Genomic DNA, 18,102 nt, shown 5'->3' with positions numbered 1-18,102 from the left:
GCATGCACATTCTCTGGGCTGATGTAACCACAGAGGGAAATCAGGTCTGACCAGCAGCCCGAGCACCCCAGGGACAGTGCACAAGTCAGAAGTCCTGGGAGAACAGCATGGCTCAGGAAAGGGGTAACCGCACCACTTCTCTCTCTACATTGCCAGGGCAGGAATGAGCCCCTCAGTTGCCATGAGCCGAGGCAGTTTCTTCAAGGGAGGTTTAAATCGAACAGATCGCTCCTGAAAATGGCACCTTGCAGAAGGAAAATCAATAGCTTGTTGGATTCCAAACGAAATGACCATTTCCCCGAATTAACCAGTGAGACTCGTCCAGGCCTGAGTGCAGTGAGCGAGTTCATTCTTAGCAATCCATACGGTGTTTGATTTGGGATTCTCCGCACGTCTCCATTCGAAGGTTTGCAGTCTAAGTTACAGAGACCCATTCAATGCAGTCCTGTTGATGAAGTTCAGAGAGAAGTCGCTGACCCCTTAGTTTACAGACAGTGATGGAAATACAGATGGAGAAAAATGAGAGAACTTCCCCTTAAAATGATCCAGGAGGCAGGGATGAAAGCAGAGCTAACAGCACAAGGAGGGTGGTGTAGCAGGGCAGTTGCCCCACTCCTGTCAAAGGCTAGGCTGACTGGGGAAGCAGCCACAGCTGGGGCCACGCCCCAATCAGGCCACAGCTGGCCCTATAAAAGGGCTGTGAGTAGGGTGACCAGATGTCTCGATTTTATAGGGACAGTCCCGTTTTTTGGGTCTTTTTCTTAAATAGGCTCCTATTACCCCCTACCCCCATCCCGATTTTTCACATTTGCTGTCTGGTCAACCTAGCTGTGAGCCAGGAGTTGAGTCAGTCTCTCTCTAGCTCTGGAGAGAGAAGGACCTAGCTGCCTGCGAGAGAAGGGTATCTGAGGCAGAACAGTGCTGGGGAAAGGCAAGGGGAGCTGGGGAGCTCCAGCCTGGTAACTCCCAGGCTGCAGGCCTTGTGCAAGGCCTAAGGAAGGTACTGGGCCTGCCGAGGTACAGTCCGGGGTTAGGAAGAGGCAGCTGGTCCAAACCCCCCTTGCCAGTGATGAGAGGCCATTACAGACTGCAGTCTGCCCCAGTGAGCAGGGGCTAGATGACAACCGGCAGTAGCCACTGAGGCAAGATGGAGTTTAGAGAGTTGGGGATTCCCCTGGGAGGGGAGACCCAGGCTGTGGGTTACTGCTGGGGCAGAACCCCGAAGTAAGAGGCACCGGGGTCCGGGAGGGACTCGGGGGCCAGCGGCAGGTGAGCCACCGGCAGGCAGAGGGCGCTCCGGGCTGGAATCGAGCTAATTCCCAGGATCACCAGCAGGAGGCGCCACACCGGTGAGTCATCTCATCACTACAGGTGGGTTCTGCTTGTAATCAATCATTCCATCCATCATGTTCTGAACTCACACAGTGTGGCTCAATTCAAGCAAAGCGCACTGCAGAAAAAGCTGCAAGGAAAAAATCCCCTGTAAAACGGCTAATCTGAAAATCACCCCCCTTCTTCCCACTCACCCTGAGAAAAGGCATCAATCCAATCAGGACTCCAACAGCCGAGCAGGGGTAGGCAGCACACCCCAGAGACACTGACTGTCCACGCCAGCATAGGTAGATAAGAGGGGAAGGGAGAACACCTGATGCTAGAACAGATGCTCATACAGCAGCTTTGATACCAATAGATCCTAAACTGCATACAGTAACACCTCACTTGGCAAACCTTAGCAAATGACACATGACAACCATCAGTTTAGCTGGGTAGAGTCACTCCGGAAGAACAAAAAAAGCAGTGCTCAGAATCAGGATTAGCAATGCCCCGGAGCAATCCACATTCTTGGGGTATTACTTAGCCATCAGATCAGAGTTCAAGTTATTGGCTTCCTCAAAGCAATGAAAGATGCCAAACCCTGGGAACTTTTAGAGAAATGGATCCCTTCAGTTAAGCAAGGGAAACAGCCCAATGTACTATCTAACCTGTTCCAGGATCCCGGACAGAAAAGGTCAGTGAGAGAGAACAGGGACATACATTCACCTTCTCCTGATCTCACAGACAAGGAACTGCACATGGCAAGGTGAAGTGACAGGGGCAATGTACAGAGCACTCTGCCTTTACCCTAGAAATCCCTTCCAACTGACTGACGTGCAGCATGGAGCACTCCCACTGGTCAAACAACCCTTCCCTGTGTCTGGCACAGCAGCGCTAGTGCTTCACCCACTAAGACAAGACATGTCATTGTGGAGGGCCTTGCTTTGGGATCCAGCCTCAGATGTCACACAGTCCCCATAGCTACAGAGGAGGGCTGGAAGAACAGCTGAAGGCCTGGCCTGATGACTGGCACAACGGCATGCAATAGCATGAGGGCTCGTGCTGAGATTTGGTTGGTAGGATCACACCTTTCAAAGAATCCTGGGTTAAGCTTTGTGATTTCACTCCTCGTACCCTCCGGGCTCATGGAAATTCCAGCTCTTCTGTTGCACTCAGCCTCGCTATAGTACTGATGGTCTGACTGTTGGTGGCAGCCATTGGCTGGATCTCAAACCCCACAGTGCCCACATTATGATGTTTCTGAACCCCAGGAATGGCCCTAGCTGTTTTGCTGGCCAGGGCAGAAAACATTTTTGGCACCCACCTCCCAAGCAGTTGAAGGGAGAAAACAGCTGAGCACCCGCAAGGAATGGGTGCCCATGGTCTGCTTGCCTGCCCTCTAGAACCAGCCCTGTTTCTGATAGCCGAGGAGAGGAGTGGGAGAGGGAAGGAGGACACAGCAGCTTTATGCAAAGGAGAGACTGTCAGCAATAATCTGGGTTCCTCCATGAAACCACTAAACCTCAGCTCCATACAACAGAGAAGCCAAAACTCTGTTCATGAACCCCAGCACCCTGCAAAGCCATCAATGAGTCTGCTAGGAAAAGGGTCTGTGCAGCTGTTCCTGTCACTTACCTCCTGTGCTCTCTCTTCTCCAGCTCCAGATTAGCAGCCAGGCGCTCTGGGAGGCGCTCCTGGGCCGAGGCCACGTGTGTTAGATCTGCTGCACTAGGAATCCTCGTTTCTTGATCCCCCAGCCCGACGACATGCTCAGTTTGAGGCGGCAAAATGGGATAATGTTTTGCAAATGACTGAGGAGAGCATACCCTTGACCTGGAAAAGGAAAGTATTTTAGAGGGAGGGAGGAAAGCCAAAGCCAGTATGCTCCTGGCTGCCTAGAATTCAGAAATAGCAGAACTAAGGAAATAATCACATTTGCTGGGGATGAAATCCCCCTGTATGGAGGGTTCAGCACGAGGCCTCTGCATCACCTACATGCCACTTAGGCCCTGAAAATAAAGCGTACATGGGAATTGAGTGGGGCAAGGAGTTTCTGGGCCCCAACACAGGAGTGGGTTTCATTTAAGGAAAGATACCCCTGAGGCAGCGCATGCTACTTGGACTCTAAGGCCATGTCTACACTACAAACGCATGTTAGAATCATAGAATCATAGAATATCAGGGTTGGAAGGGACCTCAGGAGGTCATCTAGTCCCACCCCCTGCTCAAAGCAGGACCAATCCCCAACTAAATCATCCCAGCCAGGGCTTTGTCAAGCCTGACCTTAAAAATATCTAAGGAAGGAGATTGTTGACTCAAGCTACGTGGGCATACAGCCACCACGATTAGTACAGCGCTAGTGTGGGTGCGAACTTGGTGCCATCTGTCAATGGCGCACGTACTTGTCAGGAGTGCTTGTGTCGATGCAGACTGCAGGGCACCATGGGTAGGTACCTCAGTGTGCAACTCACCACCGGTCAGTGCCATGTCTTTGGGGAAGTTTTGGCAATGCATGGTGGGGCTAAACGAGTCACGCAGGGGTCTGCTTCCCAGTTTGCAACAGTCTCTGTTCCATAATATTGTCCATTTCCCATAATTTTTGCACCTTTTTTCAAAATGCCACAAACTCGTGTGGCCTCTCTCACTGTCTGTCATCTCTGACAGACGCATGGAGCCCGCACAGCTCTGCACTACTGTCATGAGCATCGCGAGCACACGACGCACGATCCCGGAGTATTTGCAGAGCTGCAAGAACCATGGAACCAGTGGAGAACATGACAGTTCCTTGGAGGACAGATGGCTGTGGGACATAGCGCAAACTAATTCAAGGCTGTTGGTGGCATTCATGGAGCCACTTCACCTGCATCAGGCTCACCCATGCTCGACTGGCTGGACTCAGTGGAGTCAAAAACAGGTCCTGGCTCACTCCACGGCTGGATCCTCTGGTCACCTGTCCCGCACACTCCTCCTCTTCCTTACCAACCACCACCTCCTCCTCGCTGTTCACTGCAGGGGCCTATGACTTGGGCTCCTCGGAGGTATCCACGATGCTGTGAGGTGACGGTGGTTGGGTCTCTGCCAAGTATGACATGCAACTCTTTGTAAAAGTGGCAGGTCTGCAGCTCCACACCGGATCGACTGTTGACCTCCTTGGCCTTAGGTAGGCCTGCTGCAGCTTCTTGGCTTTCTCACAGCACTCCTGCTGGTCCCTGTCATACCCCTTCTCCTGCATCCCCAAAGCAATCTGCTTGTAGATGTCTGAACGTTTCTTCACCCGGTTCAGAGCTGGGTCAGCACAGCCTCTTCTCCTGACAGGTGCAGGAGAGCCAATATCTCCTGACTACTCCAGGCAGGAGCAAGTCTGGAGCATGTAGCCAGCATGGTCAGCTGGTCAGTTGAACTCAATAATGGAGGGCTATTCAGTGTGCTCGCTAAGCCAGACAATCAGCAAAAGGAATTTCAAAAATCGGTGGGGCTTTAAATGGTGTCGGGGAAGGGGAGGTTCCAGTCTCCGTGACCCCTGGGCAGTGGAGTTCACAATGGTGACCAGAGCAGTCAGTGTGGCGCATTGTGGGATAGCTGCTGGGGGACAGTTAAGGTTGATGTAAGTAACAGTGTCTGCACTCACCCCGTGTTGACTAAAGTACATTGACCGTGCCTCTATGCCGCTCAGGGAGGTGGTGTTACTCTGTCAGCATAAGGGGGTGCTTACATTGGTGGGAGACAAATTTAAGCATAGACACACGCACAACTGCCATACATTGATCTCACTTTGTAGTGTAGACCACACACCTGAGGGCAGCCAGTGCTCTGATGAGAAACACTAGCCACTGGCTTCATCCTATGCCTTCTGGAGACAGCAAGACAGTGGTGAGTAAGTTGCTAGGGGCTCGCTCCTCTAGAGGGATACTACCCGCCCCAGACACCAGCTCTGTGCCCCTGACACACTTGCTCCTACAAGCAGCTCCTCTGGCTCTTTGCTTACCAAAGGGCCCTTTCCCACTCCATCCTGCAAGCCAGGGACAGAGCCTCCTCTGGAGCGCAACTGCTGGGAAATACAGTTACAATAAGGGATGTGAATAAAAAGCAGCTTTTGATCCAGGCTGACAACAGCACAATGGGACCCTGCCTTCCCACATTTCATTAAAGGCATTCACTCTTCTGAATAGGCCAAAGAGCCCTGGTGCTGCAAGACACAACTTGTAATTAATTTTGATGGAGAAGACAGCACAGACGGTTCCTTTACGCCCAGCACAGCCTCTAACAGACATGTGACAGACACTGACACTGGACAGAATGGTGACATACCATTAGCACGCGATCAAGGCTTTTACCATCGTGGTATAGAAGGTCACCAGACCCCCAGTTAACATTCTCTTCCTCCAATTTTGTGCAGCCAGAAGCAAATCATTTCATGTTTAGCAAGAGTTAAAATGCTTTCATATATTTCATCGTAAGACATGAGAGAAGCTTTGGAAAACCCTAACAAGTCTGCACTGTGATCTCTGGATAGGGCTGTAATATAGTGTGTCTCTCCAAAGAAAGTATCCCTTTTTCATTATAGAAATATGAAGAGCATTGGGAAAATAAAAACCCCACCCTATGCAATCATGAAGACGCTGTGCAATTTCCCAGTATGTACAGAGCCTACTCAACTAGTGACATCAGTGCAATTTATGAAGATATAGTCATGCTATTTATCATGACAAATTTAAAAAATCATCTTGCCTTGTGTGTCCCTTCTGGATCTCCTTCTGCGTTTGCAGTCTGGCCCGCTCCCATGAAAAAGGAAGAGTGAAGGTTTTTAAATGTTCCTCAAAGAAATAGACATATATCTGGCCATCTTCACTCACTGCTTCTACACACCAACAAACATGAAAAATCTAGTCAGGATCAATACAGGCTTTCAGCTTCAAGAGAAATACAACATTAAAACATAGCTCATGGAAATTGTGCATTACGTTTTGAAGATTTCAAGGAATTAGATCTGTTGAATAGACAGAACTTGCAGTAGTGTGCCTTTTGGGCCTGATTCAATATCCAGGAAATTCCAGATCGGATTGTCGGGGATTACTGTAAAATATTGCTTTATCTTCACTTTTAACACCCCAGTGCACCCAACCCCACAATGTGCAAGGCATGAACGTTCAATTCAGCAACAGATATTTTTACACTGAAATGAAGACTGGTGTTTCTCATGCAGAAAACACCTTTTACATTGAATCCATCTGCAATTTCTCTGGAAGGAGTTCGGCCCAAGGAGATTTGTGCCTCAACTCCTCTCACCAGTAATGCTTATTCATAGCAACAGGTTTTACTGGTTTATGTAAAACTAACAAGTCGCCAGAGTTTACCCACCTGCTTTAAACCTTCAGCTGAGATGTGTCGGCCGAGTACTCTCAGACACCCTGAAAAGTAATCATCAGCCCTCTCAAGCCTGCTCTATTTGCAACAGTCTGCACATCTTTCAGGGAGGATATTTACCTCTAGGCACCACAGTACACCCATGAGTTCAGTCTTTCTGCATTTAGCTTAACACGTTGAACAACCATCCACATTTTGTCCTTATTTCTGTTTGCTGGAATATGGCAAAACGGTGATACTACTAATTCTAAGGGTGTGCTAATATTATTAGATATCCATCATCAATTCTCAGAGCACATCCTCAATGCCTGAACCCAGGAGTCAGATTTCAGGGATGCATGATAGATGAATGGTCACTGGCAACATGTCTGAGCGAGAGCTGAACAATGTCACTGGGCAAAACAATGCCTGGCAATTTCAACGTTGGGGCCAAATTCTGACCCCGGATAGGTGCATGAAGCCTCTAGTAATTTGAATGGATCTAAGTGTATGAGGCCAACACTGGCTTATACATTAATCGGATTTGCACTAGACTTGAGAGGTTCTGAACATATTCTTCCATGCAAGCATGAGGAGCAATGCTGGGCAGAGTTCTAGCTTGCCATGGGCTCAGGAAGAGAAAGTCCCATGGCTGGCCAACGGATGTGCAGCAAATGCAAATGCACCCACAATCATCCCACTGCTAAGAGCAGCGGGAATGATGGGGAGCCAGCCCTCCCAGAGAACATGCCATGCTAATGCTATACACTGCCTCTGGAGACCATGGGGATGGGCCCGCAAGTTATGCTGTGTTAAATGTAACAGAACAAGAGAGCAGTATGTAACAAAGCACAGACCAGCCCACCCCAGAACACTGAATACCTGGTATGACAGGCAGCCGGGGGGGTTTCCAGTCTCTCAGTTTATGATCAATGCACAGCACAAAGATCTCATCCCAGGGGATTTCGTCAACAGCAGGTCCATCATCTCCTGAGCTGGCAAACAGCCTGCCCCGCCATTTGCAATAGGTTCTGCTCAGCAGGTTCTCCACTTGAGACTGGAGTATCGGCTGGGTCTGGGGAGAGCTGGCGATCTGGGACACGTACTGGAAAATCATGGAGCAGACAGGACGCCAGGGAGCTGGACAAAAACAGCATACGCAACTGGTTAGCATAATCTCCACTGAGTAACTGTTTGCACTGGGAACTACAGTCAGGGAGGAGCAGCAATGGCCAGTCCACCGCACTGCGGGGAAGGCTTCCCCAAACTCAGCTCTGCTGATACACCTCAGTCTGAACCTGCTGCAATCTCCTCCCTCCAGGGCTGGGCCTACTCTGAGCAAAGATCAGGATCACGCTAATGTGCATAATGCATGAGACACATGCACTCAGGCTACAGAACAATCATGAGATTTATGGCTCGATTTTGATACAAAAAGACTGAAACACACTTTAAATGTAAGGGGAGAGACATTTGTTGGCAAAGGGACAGACTTTGTATCCTGACACTAAAACGTCTTGAGATGCAGCTTTCTGCCCAGTGCAAACTACATACCCCCTTGAGGAGGAAGGTCCATGTGCGGGATCTGGAAGGACAGCACGGCCTTCCTCAGCCAGCCCAGGTGATCCAGTGTGTTCCACTGGAGGTGAGGAAGCAGCCGATTGCCGCCAGGCTCCACGAACTCAGTGACAGGCCAGGACTGGTCACAGAGCTGTTCTGAGGAAACCACCCCAGACAGGAACTGCAGGACGCTGTTGTACAGCTCAATGATAGCACTGGGCTCTTGGGAGGGCAGGCCAGCCAAACGCCTCTGCCTCTGGTCATGGTAGAAGCGCCCGCTGAACTCACGGCTAAGCCCATCCTCGATGAATTGCTGGAGGGTCTGGCAGCCGAGCTCTGGGGAGCTGGGGCACTGGGAAAGCAGCCATCGCACTGCCTCGGAGAGCTATGGCACAAACATTGACAGAACAAACCAGTCAGCCAGGCCGCTTTAGAAGCTCTGCTCAATATTAACTAGTGACACTACGGACTCAATCCTGCAGCCCCATTGGTTTCGTAGTCCATGGTACAATGCGAACAAATCCCACAGCAACAACCGTGACATTCACAGCAGCAATTGCTAAATTTTGCGGCACCATTGATTTACTCTACCTCCATGAAACAACCTTAATTCCCACCCCACACAAGCACACCATGATCAGAGCTGAAAACAGATGTTGGCACAGAATCCATTGATAACTGTTCCCAACTGATGATTTCCAGATTGGGGTTTGGCATTCTGCTTTCCAGGCACCTTGGCTCCACTCCCTGAGCCTCGGCCCTGGTGACCGGATTAGTCTGCAGTTCCCCATACAGGAAGAAGTTCTCTGATAGCAAAGGGCTCTGGAAGACAAAAGTATTATGAGACCCAGTGGCTGAAAGTTGAACTCAGCCAAGGTGATAATGGAAATAAAGGTGCAGATGTAAAGAAAAGATAATTTAGCCACTGGGACAGATCAGCACTTGGCAGCACGTCAGTCTCATAATCTGAAGGTCCTGAGTTCAAGCCTCAGAGAGGGCAATTGTTTTAGGGGGGAGGGATAACTCAGTGGTTTGAGCATTGGCCTGCTAAACCCTGGTTTCAATCCTTGAGGGGGCCATTTAGGGATCTGGGGCAAAAATTGGGGATTGAGCAGGGGCTTGGACTAGATGATCTCCTGAGGTCCCTTCCAACCCTGATATTCTATGATTCTATGATCAAAGTTTGTGGCAGATTCTCTGTCACTTGGAGTCTGTAAATCCAGAAGGAGTGTCTTTCTTAAAGACAGACTCTATCTTAACCTAAGCTCCTGGGCTTCATATAGGAACCATTGGGTGACTTCCTCTGGCTTGTGTTACAGAGAAGGATAGACTAGATGTCCTAACGGTCCTTCTAGACTCAGAGTGTATTATTCTGTGTAAAATGCAGACTGGAAGAACAGGAAATGTACTGGGTACATTCTGACCCCTTTAGGCTCTGTTATGGAAGTGGCCAGACAAAGACCTAACACCACACTAGTTCCCCTTCCTCTGTGTGGGGGGAAGGACCAAAGCACCCCTCCCATTTAATGTAGAGGGTACTGGGAGGTGAACAGAGTATGCAGAACAACCAGCTGAGTACAACCTGCACAGGGCCCTTTCCAGCTCAAGACCCAAGTCCTAAGGAACACTGACACTTTCCGAGTACACACAAGGTCGTTACAAGGAGGAGGGAGAAGAATTGTTCTCCTGAACCTCTGAGGACAAGACAAGAAGGAAGGGGCTTAAATTGCAGCAAGGGCGGTTTAGGTTGGACATTAGGAAAAACTTCCTAACTGTCAGGGTGGTTAAGCACTGGAATAAATTGCCCAGGGAGGTTGTGGAATCTCCACCATTGGAGGTTTTAAAGAGCACGTTAGATAAACACCAGTTAGGGATGGTCCAGATTATAGTTAGTCCTGCCATGAGGGCAGGGTCTAGACAGGATGACCTCTCAAAGTCCTTTCCACTCCTACAATTCTATGATACAAAGGTTTGCCCGTAATCCAACATAACATTGTTTGGTTAAACAGCAGACACACCCCCGTTAGCCAATATAAGGTGGAGACAGCTGTGGATTATATTATCCTGCCACTGAAGACCATAGTGCTATAGCTCAAATACTAGACAGGGCAGACACCAGTTTTGTGCAATTAATTGTGTGGGTCTCCAGACCATACGTAGAGGAAAGGCAGGAATACTGGTGGATGGACAAAATGCAGGGGCAGAGTTAAGTTAGGGCTGGAGCCTTAGTTGAAAATGTGTGTGTTATTTTACTAATATTTTAAAGAACAATATCTTCTGAAACATAACTCTAGCCAAGTCCTGCTCTGGCCAAAGGTTGGTTCAGTAGGACCTAAGTTTTCTGTGCACAGACTATGATAAAGCTCAGTCTTAGCAATGGGAAAAACAACCCACAAAATAAAAGGTTTGTAGCTTAAAACGCAGAGTTATTTAGAATGTGGAGAACATTCCCCACCAGATGTGAACAATTAAGGTAGTAGAGACCTTAGTGATAAGCTTTTGAATATTTAATTTTGGAATTACTGTTCCTACCCTGTTGGTGCCTTGCAAGTCACTGACAGAATCCGGAATCTCAACAATAATGTAGTCTGAAATAAGCTGAGCTGAAATCAAATCCTGCAGCATCAAACCTTTAAAGGAAAAGCAATTGCTGAAATAGCAGGCATTTTTCATTATTCATACACAGACAACAGAAAAAAAATGAAATTCTCCTATTCAGCCTATTCCCATTGACAGCGGAGATTTACTACATCTCTGACTGCCCCATTCTTTTCCCACACTGTAGCAACAAATTACATGCAAAGTAAAACTGAAATCCTTGAAAAAAACCCCTAATATTTGGTTTTCCTTTTCAGTTTACAGTCTCTTTCCTAAGGCTCTCTGGATTCGTGTTCGAGATCAGAGGATTCTTCCATCTCACATCTATAGCTCTTAGCCAAATGCTGCATTTGGAGGGACACATTTATCGCTCATTCTCTGCCTTGGGCATAATCCTAAATATTAATAGTTATTTCAAGGTACAGAAAATCACACACCCTCTTCTACTTCCTTCTCTGTGGCCTCTTCTCCCCGCGTAGGGACTAGAACCACCAGAGGTACTATTGGATGGAAAGGCTTCGCCTGAAGGAGCTGTTTCAACTGCAGCAAAGCTGCAAGCCAGTAGACATCCTCCTCAGCCACATCATCACTCCTCGCTCTAGGGGGCAGCAGGAGAACAAGACCACTCGTTCCAAGCAGATCTTTTTCTGCCTCCGCCACGTCAAGCTGCGTGTCACTGAGGGTTCCATGGGCCACCTGTGCAAGCACAGAGAAGACAATTCAGTTACAGCAAACAAGAGGGGCTCAAAACACACTGAATGCTGTAGATCAAGCTAGCAATAGCATTTCGGACAGGAGGCTCCTTCCTGGAACTTTATGGGAGGGGGGGGAAAAAAAAGCTCGTGGGGGAGGCGAGAGAAAAATGAGTGAGACATTGAATACGGGCGCATCATACACATGCACATAAAAACTTCATAACAGGAATTTTATTTAGATTGCCAAGTCAAGCACTCAAAAGCTAGGAAACACCAGGATTAAAGCTGCCCGTGAAACCTTAATTTGGCACCCTCATTATCCAATCACATAGTAGTTTTCATTTATTGAAAAGGACTGAAAAAAAAGAAAAGAAAAAAAGAGGAAAAGGAAAGGAAAAAATAGGGAACTCAAAAATTAAAAAATTTCCATTTCAAACCATTTTTCACAAAAAATACAGATTTTTATCGGTAAATGTCTATAAAGATCGATTTTGCTGATAAGCACACAAACCAATGGGAAAATATTTCCAGTGATAATCAAAATTTACAGACAAGAAAGAAAAACGCTGCTTGAGAACCTACTAGAGTTTGATTTAAGGCGAACATTTTGAAATAGTATGCTGACAATTTGCACTTTAACGATTACAAAGTTTTAAGTCTCAATGTTCAATTTAAATAATTATTGTTGTCCACCCCCACTGCTTGAACCCCCATATTTTACCACAACTGTGAAGATTTAAATAGATGAAAAGTTTTTTAAAAGCTTAAAATAAACATTGATATTACCCATCAAAATTACAAATTACAAAAGAATAAAAACTGAATTTTGCTAAACTGGACAATAAAGCTTTGAATAGGGTTAAAATAATGAAATATTGAGACTCCCTGACTGGTACGACTTCGTAAATGGTGATGAGCTTGCAGATGACACCACACACTCATAGCCTTGGCAAAGCATTTCTTAGCATCAGAGAGGTGATGGGCCCAGGGAGCAGCACACAGCTTACAGACTGCTCTAACGTACCTTTACACACAAGTTGACACAAACAGCCTGATCTCCTTGCATACCAAGAGAGTTAAACAACGCAAGTGTCTGGACTCTCTCCTCTGTGTTGCAGATCATATCCTTGGATCTTTTATCTCCCATAAATTTGGCTTTCAACCAATCCGCTAGTACCCTGTGAACAAAAACACAAACCATCTTTTTCATTTGATGTGATAGGTGGCGCTGGCAGCAAAGTCTATAGTTAAGCGACCACTCTCCATTATAAACCCCACTTTTAAGTTGCTTAGAACTTTGTCAAAGTTTAATTATTTGGGCTAAAACTTTCCATGCCAGGTGTCTGCCTCACGTTCGTTTGTTCAAGCAAAATGGCTCAACTGTTTCTCTGAATGAAGTTAGGGGAAAATAGGTAGCTTTGCCAACTTGAAATTTAGCAGGGAGATAGTCCTACAGGTCCCCAGGAAAATCCATCCAGATTTATCTCAGTTACAAGCCTCTGAAAACTGCCATTTGCAAACGATCAGCTGAACTTTTTGGAAGCTTGCTACTAAAATCTCCAAACCTTCCTTTCATAACGAGCATGTTCCAACCCCGAGCTTCTACGCCCCAGATTCTATGACAACCCTCATAGACCCCACTCATCCTCCCAAATGGGAGGCGCAGAGCTAGTGCTCAAGCAGGGACACAAGCTCAGCAGCAGTGCTCCCCACCACCTGAGACCTAGAGAAAAGTGTGCTGGGCTGAGTGTCAGGAGCCTTCCCTGGCTGATGATAATTCTGTGTACTTTACTGCTCCGACTGAGGAAACCTCTCACCTGCACCTTACTAAGAGTTGGCAAGTATCATTCCTCCCATTTTACAGATGATACCTGAGAGGTGGCACAAGGTCATCCCTGGCAGAGCCGGAAATAGAACTCTGTCTGTAATGCTAGACCCAAGTGTCATCCACTTGGCCATACTCTCTTTCAGAATGAAGATGCCAAAGCTGTTGTCTAACGATTAGACAACACTCCCTCAGAGCTAGGAAATGAACATGGGAATCCTGATTCAAAACAGTGGTCTGCTGTGTAGCAAAAAGAGCTGTACAAGCCACTGACAAAGTATGTTTTGCATGCTGTGATGTTCTGGTGTTCACCCAGGCCCATAAGGGATTTGCTCACCATCTGCCTTGCAATCTTGGGTGTTTTCTGGTTGTGCAACTTTGGTCCAGAGCTCTGATCCCAACAGCCTGCCAGCACCCACAAGCCTCACCCTGAACATTGCCCAACTTGGTTACTCCTGGCAGGCTGATCTCAGTACCCTTCTATCCCCGAATTCACCCTCAAATTGTCCTACCGCAGGGATCAGTCCCTCTCACCGAACAGTCCCAGAGAAAGTGTGAAATTTGCTGCCTCTTCAAAGACAGTGAAACACTCCGACCTGTCAGTTTTCCAAAGCACACACTTCACTGAACTTTCCCAACACTGATGGTTTGTAATGAAAGGAAAATATTTTAACAACCAACGAACATGGATTAAGTGATAAGTAAAAGGGCTAAAGGTAGAAATGGTTACAAGCAAACACGCATCTAAAAGACTAAAATTTAATCTGGAAAGATAGTCTTTGTTCAAGATGGTTTCTCTCACGCACAGTCCCCTTTCCAGCTTTTATTGGCCAACATCCCATAGCAAGATCAGAGAGATCAAATTGCTGGGTTTGTCGTCTCCTAAGGTGAAGGGTGAAGACAGAGTCTCTCTCTGTTGCTTACATTCCCAAAGGGACTGGCTTTGTTTTACAAGTCAGGAAGGCCTCCTGCAGATTCTCTCTCTCTCTCAGATGCAGGAACTATGCTAACTCTCTAGTCTCTAAGGTGCCACAAGTACTCCTGATCTCTGTCTCCTGAGTTCAGGATCAGGATAACCCCCTGCTGGATTCATTTACTGATACTGTAATATGTAAACTGAGGTAAACCTACATTTCTCTGTCTAGGACAGATCTGTTAATCACCTTCACCTAGACTAGACAATCTGGTCTTGAACATGTTCTAGTATCATCATGCAGAGGGAATTCATAACTTCACATATAGAACATTGACACATGCATTTTACAATTATACTGATCACCAGCCTTCAGACGATACCTTAACACAATCCCTTTTGGATAAGTATCATGGCAGCAGAGTGTTGGCTGCAGTGAGTTGGCTGGCCTGCTGAGAGTCAGCGCACCGTATGCCTCGGTAGTAAGGGCTCTTAGAGTCATACATCTCCTGCTAGAGGTTGATTCATATAGGGGATAACAGACTATTACTGCTACCATTTATTAGTCCATGCTGTGAATCCAACCGTCCTGCTTACAACCTTGATGACGACCATGGCAGGGGTCAATATGGGATTGCTTTGTCCCACATGATGGAATTTCTGTTTTTACAGTTAGCTTTTTTAAAAAGGTAGGAAATTACATATGCATTTTAGAAAGGTGCAATTTTATTTTTTTAAAACAGGGATGGCAATCAACCAATAGAACAGCTTACCAAGGGGCCCAGTGGATTCTCCATCATTTTAAAGCTTTGAAATCAAGATTGGCAGTCTTTCTAAAAGATACGTTCCAGGTTCAACCACAAGTTACTGGGCATGATGCCGGAACAGTTGGGTGAAATTCTATGGCCTGTATTGCATAGGTGGTTAGATAAGATTATCATAACGGCTCCTTCTGGCCTTCGAATCAATGAATCAACAGAAAATATCACAGAAAACTACAATGAAAGAACATTAATGTTGTAAAGTTAAACACTCCAAGTTAGGAAATGTCAAAATGAAGGTTTCTCATGCCACCTTAATTCATCCCCCTTGTGCATATGCATTATGATACAGTCTTAACAACAATCCCAGGTTTGTTCCATAGACCGCTGCCTCATTCTGTGCACAGGGTAGACCATGAATGAGGCAGAGAGTTGTGAGAAGAGAGAGAAGATTCTGTTGGGCTGAAGGGACTGGAGTGGACCCAAGAAAGTTGGGTTCTACTCTCTCTCTCTGCCACAGACTTTCTATGTGAAGCTGGTCAAGACTGCGTCAAAACCCATACACACCTGGAGCAGGATTAAAGTTGCCCTGGCCACCTCAATTCTCACATTTCCTGGATTTCGAGTGCTTGACTTTGCATGTTAATGTCCTTTTAATGTATGGGGTATGTAACAACAGTCTTAGGGCATGGAGATATTTATTTATGACAGGATGTGAGGGGTGAGAAAGGGAATGTGGCTCCATCTCTAGCAAAGCGCAAGGAATTTCCCCTCTCTGCAGCAAAGCTATTAACTTTAGAAAGGTGCTAGAACACACTGAAGATTTAGCTAAATAAACAGGGAACATTCTACTGACCAGTATTTCACCCCTTTGTCCTGTCATTCATTTCCCTTCTTTCTACTCAGGACATGGGGAGCTACATTTCAATGACAGTACAAACCCATCCCCTCCTCCATTCTGTCTCCATGACATGCAAGGGAATGCCGGTTGGCTCCTCTGCTTACTGGCTGGGATCCTCTGCTGGACATCCTTCGTAACTCGGCAACACCAAGAGCACCTTCCAAAAGATCTGTTCTCGCTGAACTGGAATATGTTCAAGGATCAGTGAAGGCAGATCCAGGGGTGTCCATGCAGCATCACTTAAAGACAGTGAAAAGTATATGAAAAATAACTAAATATCTTGAATTTTTTAATGACTCTTCCTTTTCGCCCTAAACTAGATTTAGAAAAAAAGGTGATTTTTGCCCTATTCTGTTCATTCCCTTGGAAGCACCTGGCATTGGCCACTGTTGGAAAACAGGGTATTGGGCTAGATGGACCATCAGCTGATCTCATGGTCTTGAAAGGTCAGTGTGGCTGTTTGGGCAGCTGCGTGCTAAGGTAACCAACATTTTGAAGCTGTGAACATTGAATCAATGAATGCAGTTATAGTCTGATAAAATTAAGAGCTAATGTAAATGCTTTCTTTAAACGTTTTGCTTTCCACAAAGGAGTTACAAAGAGTTAAATGGGCATTCAAAGCAAGGAAGTCAAAAATTAGACCTACGGGACTAGGTATTCAGCCAATGTGTATTGCCATAGCTCAGCTGATTTCAAGGGTTACACTGATTTACACTGGCTGAGAATCTGGCCCATAAAATTTGTCTTGGTTTGTTGGATCACATGCACATCCCCACTCTCCCCTCACTGTGCCTGACTACTTTGATGTTGTAAATAGGCCAGGGATTGAAGTTCATAAGAAGCCTACACAGGCAAGTGCCTGTGGGTTTAGAGAATACAATGAATGAGTAGGTTCTTTTGGCATCCTGTCAAACAACACTGAGAAAACTAGCTATTAGTTTATGGCATTTTCCCAGGAACCAGTAAAGCAGCCTTTAAACTCATTGATCCAACTTTCCATCATCCTATCAAAGTTCTATATTTATCATTTTTCACCCCCGTAATCATTTCAGATTTCACCACATGTTAAATTGTCTGAAATTTTATGAGTGATCTGGTTGCAGAAGAGACATTTTTTAGTAAGTTTTGGGGCGAACTGGACCAACATCTTGGGACTGTTCAAAACGTCATTTACTAATCTGGAAAAGTTTCCTAGCTTTTTTGCCATGTCTCAGGAAGCAGTCTGCTTCCAAACTCCAACTAGATTTATTCTGACAGGTTTCAGAGTAACAGCCGTGTTAGTCTGTATTCGCAAAAAGAAAAGGAGTACTTGTGGCACCTTAGAGACTAACCAATTTATTAGAGCATAAGCTTTTGTGAGCTACAGCTCATTTCATCAGATGCATATCGTGGAAACTGCAGCAGACTTTATATATACACAGAGAATATGAAACAATACCTCCTCCCACCCCACTGTCCTGCTGGTAATAGCTTATCTAAAGTGATCATCAGGTGGGCCATTTCCAGCACAAATCCAGGTTTTCTCACCCTCCACCCCCCCACACAAATTCACTCTCCTGCTGGTGATAGCCCATCCAAAGTGACAACTCTTTACACAATGTGCATGACAATCAAGTTGGGCTATTTCCTGCACAAATCCAGGTTTTCTCACATCCCCCCCACCCCCATACACACACAAACTCACTCTCCTGCTGGTAATAGCTCATCCAAACTGACCACTCTTCAAGTTTAAATCCAAGTTAAACCAGAACATCTGGGGGGGGGGAGGGGGGGGTAAGGAAAAAACAAGAGGAAACAGGCTACCTTGCATAATGACTTAGCCACTCCCAGTCTCTATTTAAGCCTAAATTAATAGTATCCAATTTGCAAATGAATTCCAATTCAGCAGTTTCTTGCTGGAGTCTGGATTTGAAGTTTTTTTGTTGTAAGATAGCGACCTTCATGTCTGTGATTGCGTGACCAGAGAGACTGAAGTGTTCTCTGACTGGTTTATGAATGTTATAATTCTTGACATCTGATTTGTGTCCATTTATTCTTTTACGTAGAGACTGTCCAGTTTGACCAATGTACATGGCAGAGGGGCATTGCTGGCACATGATGGCATAGATCACATTGGTGGATGTGCAGGTGAACGAGCCTCTGATAGTGTGGCTGATGTTATTAGGCCCTGTGATGGTGTCCCCTGAATAGAT

The 18,102-nt window shown here is 46.4% G+C and overlaps 1 protein-coding gene across 2 annotated transcripts in view; it reads right to left on the bottom strand.

Annotated features, from left to right (window-relative positions):
* Positions 1-18,102, bottom strand: part of MCM3AP (minichromosome maintenance complex component 3 associated protein) — a 102,485-nt gene that overhangs the window by 2,920 nt on the left and 81,463 nt on the right. For both annotated transcript variants that reach the window (XM_084643482.1, XM_084643481.1), the window contains exons 20-27: positions 16,015-16,149; positions 12,535-12,688; positions 11,253-11,511; positions 10,750-10,847; positions 8,212-8,602; positions 7,540-7,797; positions 6,043-6,172; positions 2,950-3,147 (exon numbers count right to left, since the gene is read on the bottom strand). In XM_084643482.1, coding sequence (XP_084499608.1) covers positions 2,950-3,147; positions 6,043-6,172; positions 7,540-7,797; positions 8,212-8,602; positions 10,750-10,847; positions 11,253-11,511; positions 12,535-12,688; positions 16,015-16,149 — 1,623 coding nt within the window. The remainder of the gene's footprint in view (positions 1-2,949; positions 3,148-6,042; positions 6,173-7,539; positions 7,798-8,211; positions 8,603-10,749; positions 10,848-11,252; positions 11,512-12,534; positions 12,689-16,014; positions 16,150-18,102) is intronic.

The sequence above is a fragment of the Lepidochelys olivacea genome (genome assembly GCF_965140295.1).
Source record: "Lepidochelys olivacea isolate rLepOli2 genome assembly, chromosome: 11".
Classification (NCBI taxonomy): domain Eukaryota; kingdom Metazoa; phylum Chordata; order Testudines; family Cheloniidae; genus Lepidochelys; species Lepidochelys olivacea.
The sequence above is the reverse complement of the archived record's forward strand: the minus strand, read 5'-3'. Positions and strand labels throughout refer to the sequence as shown.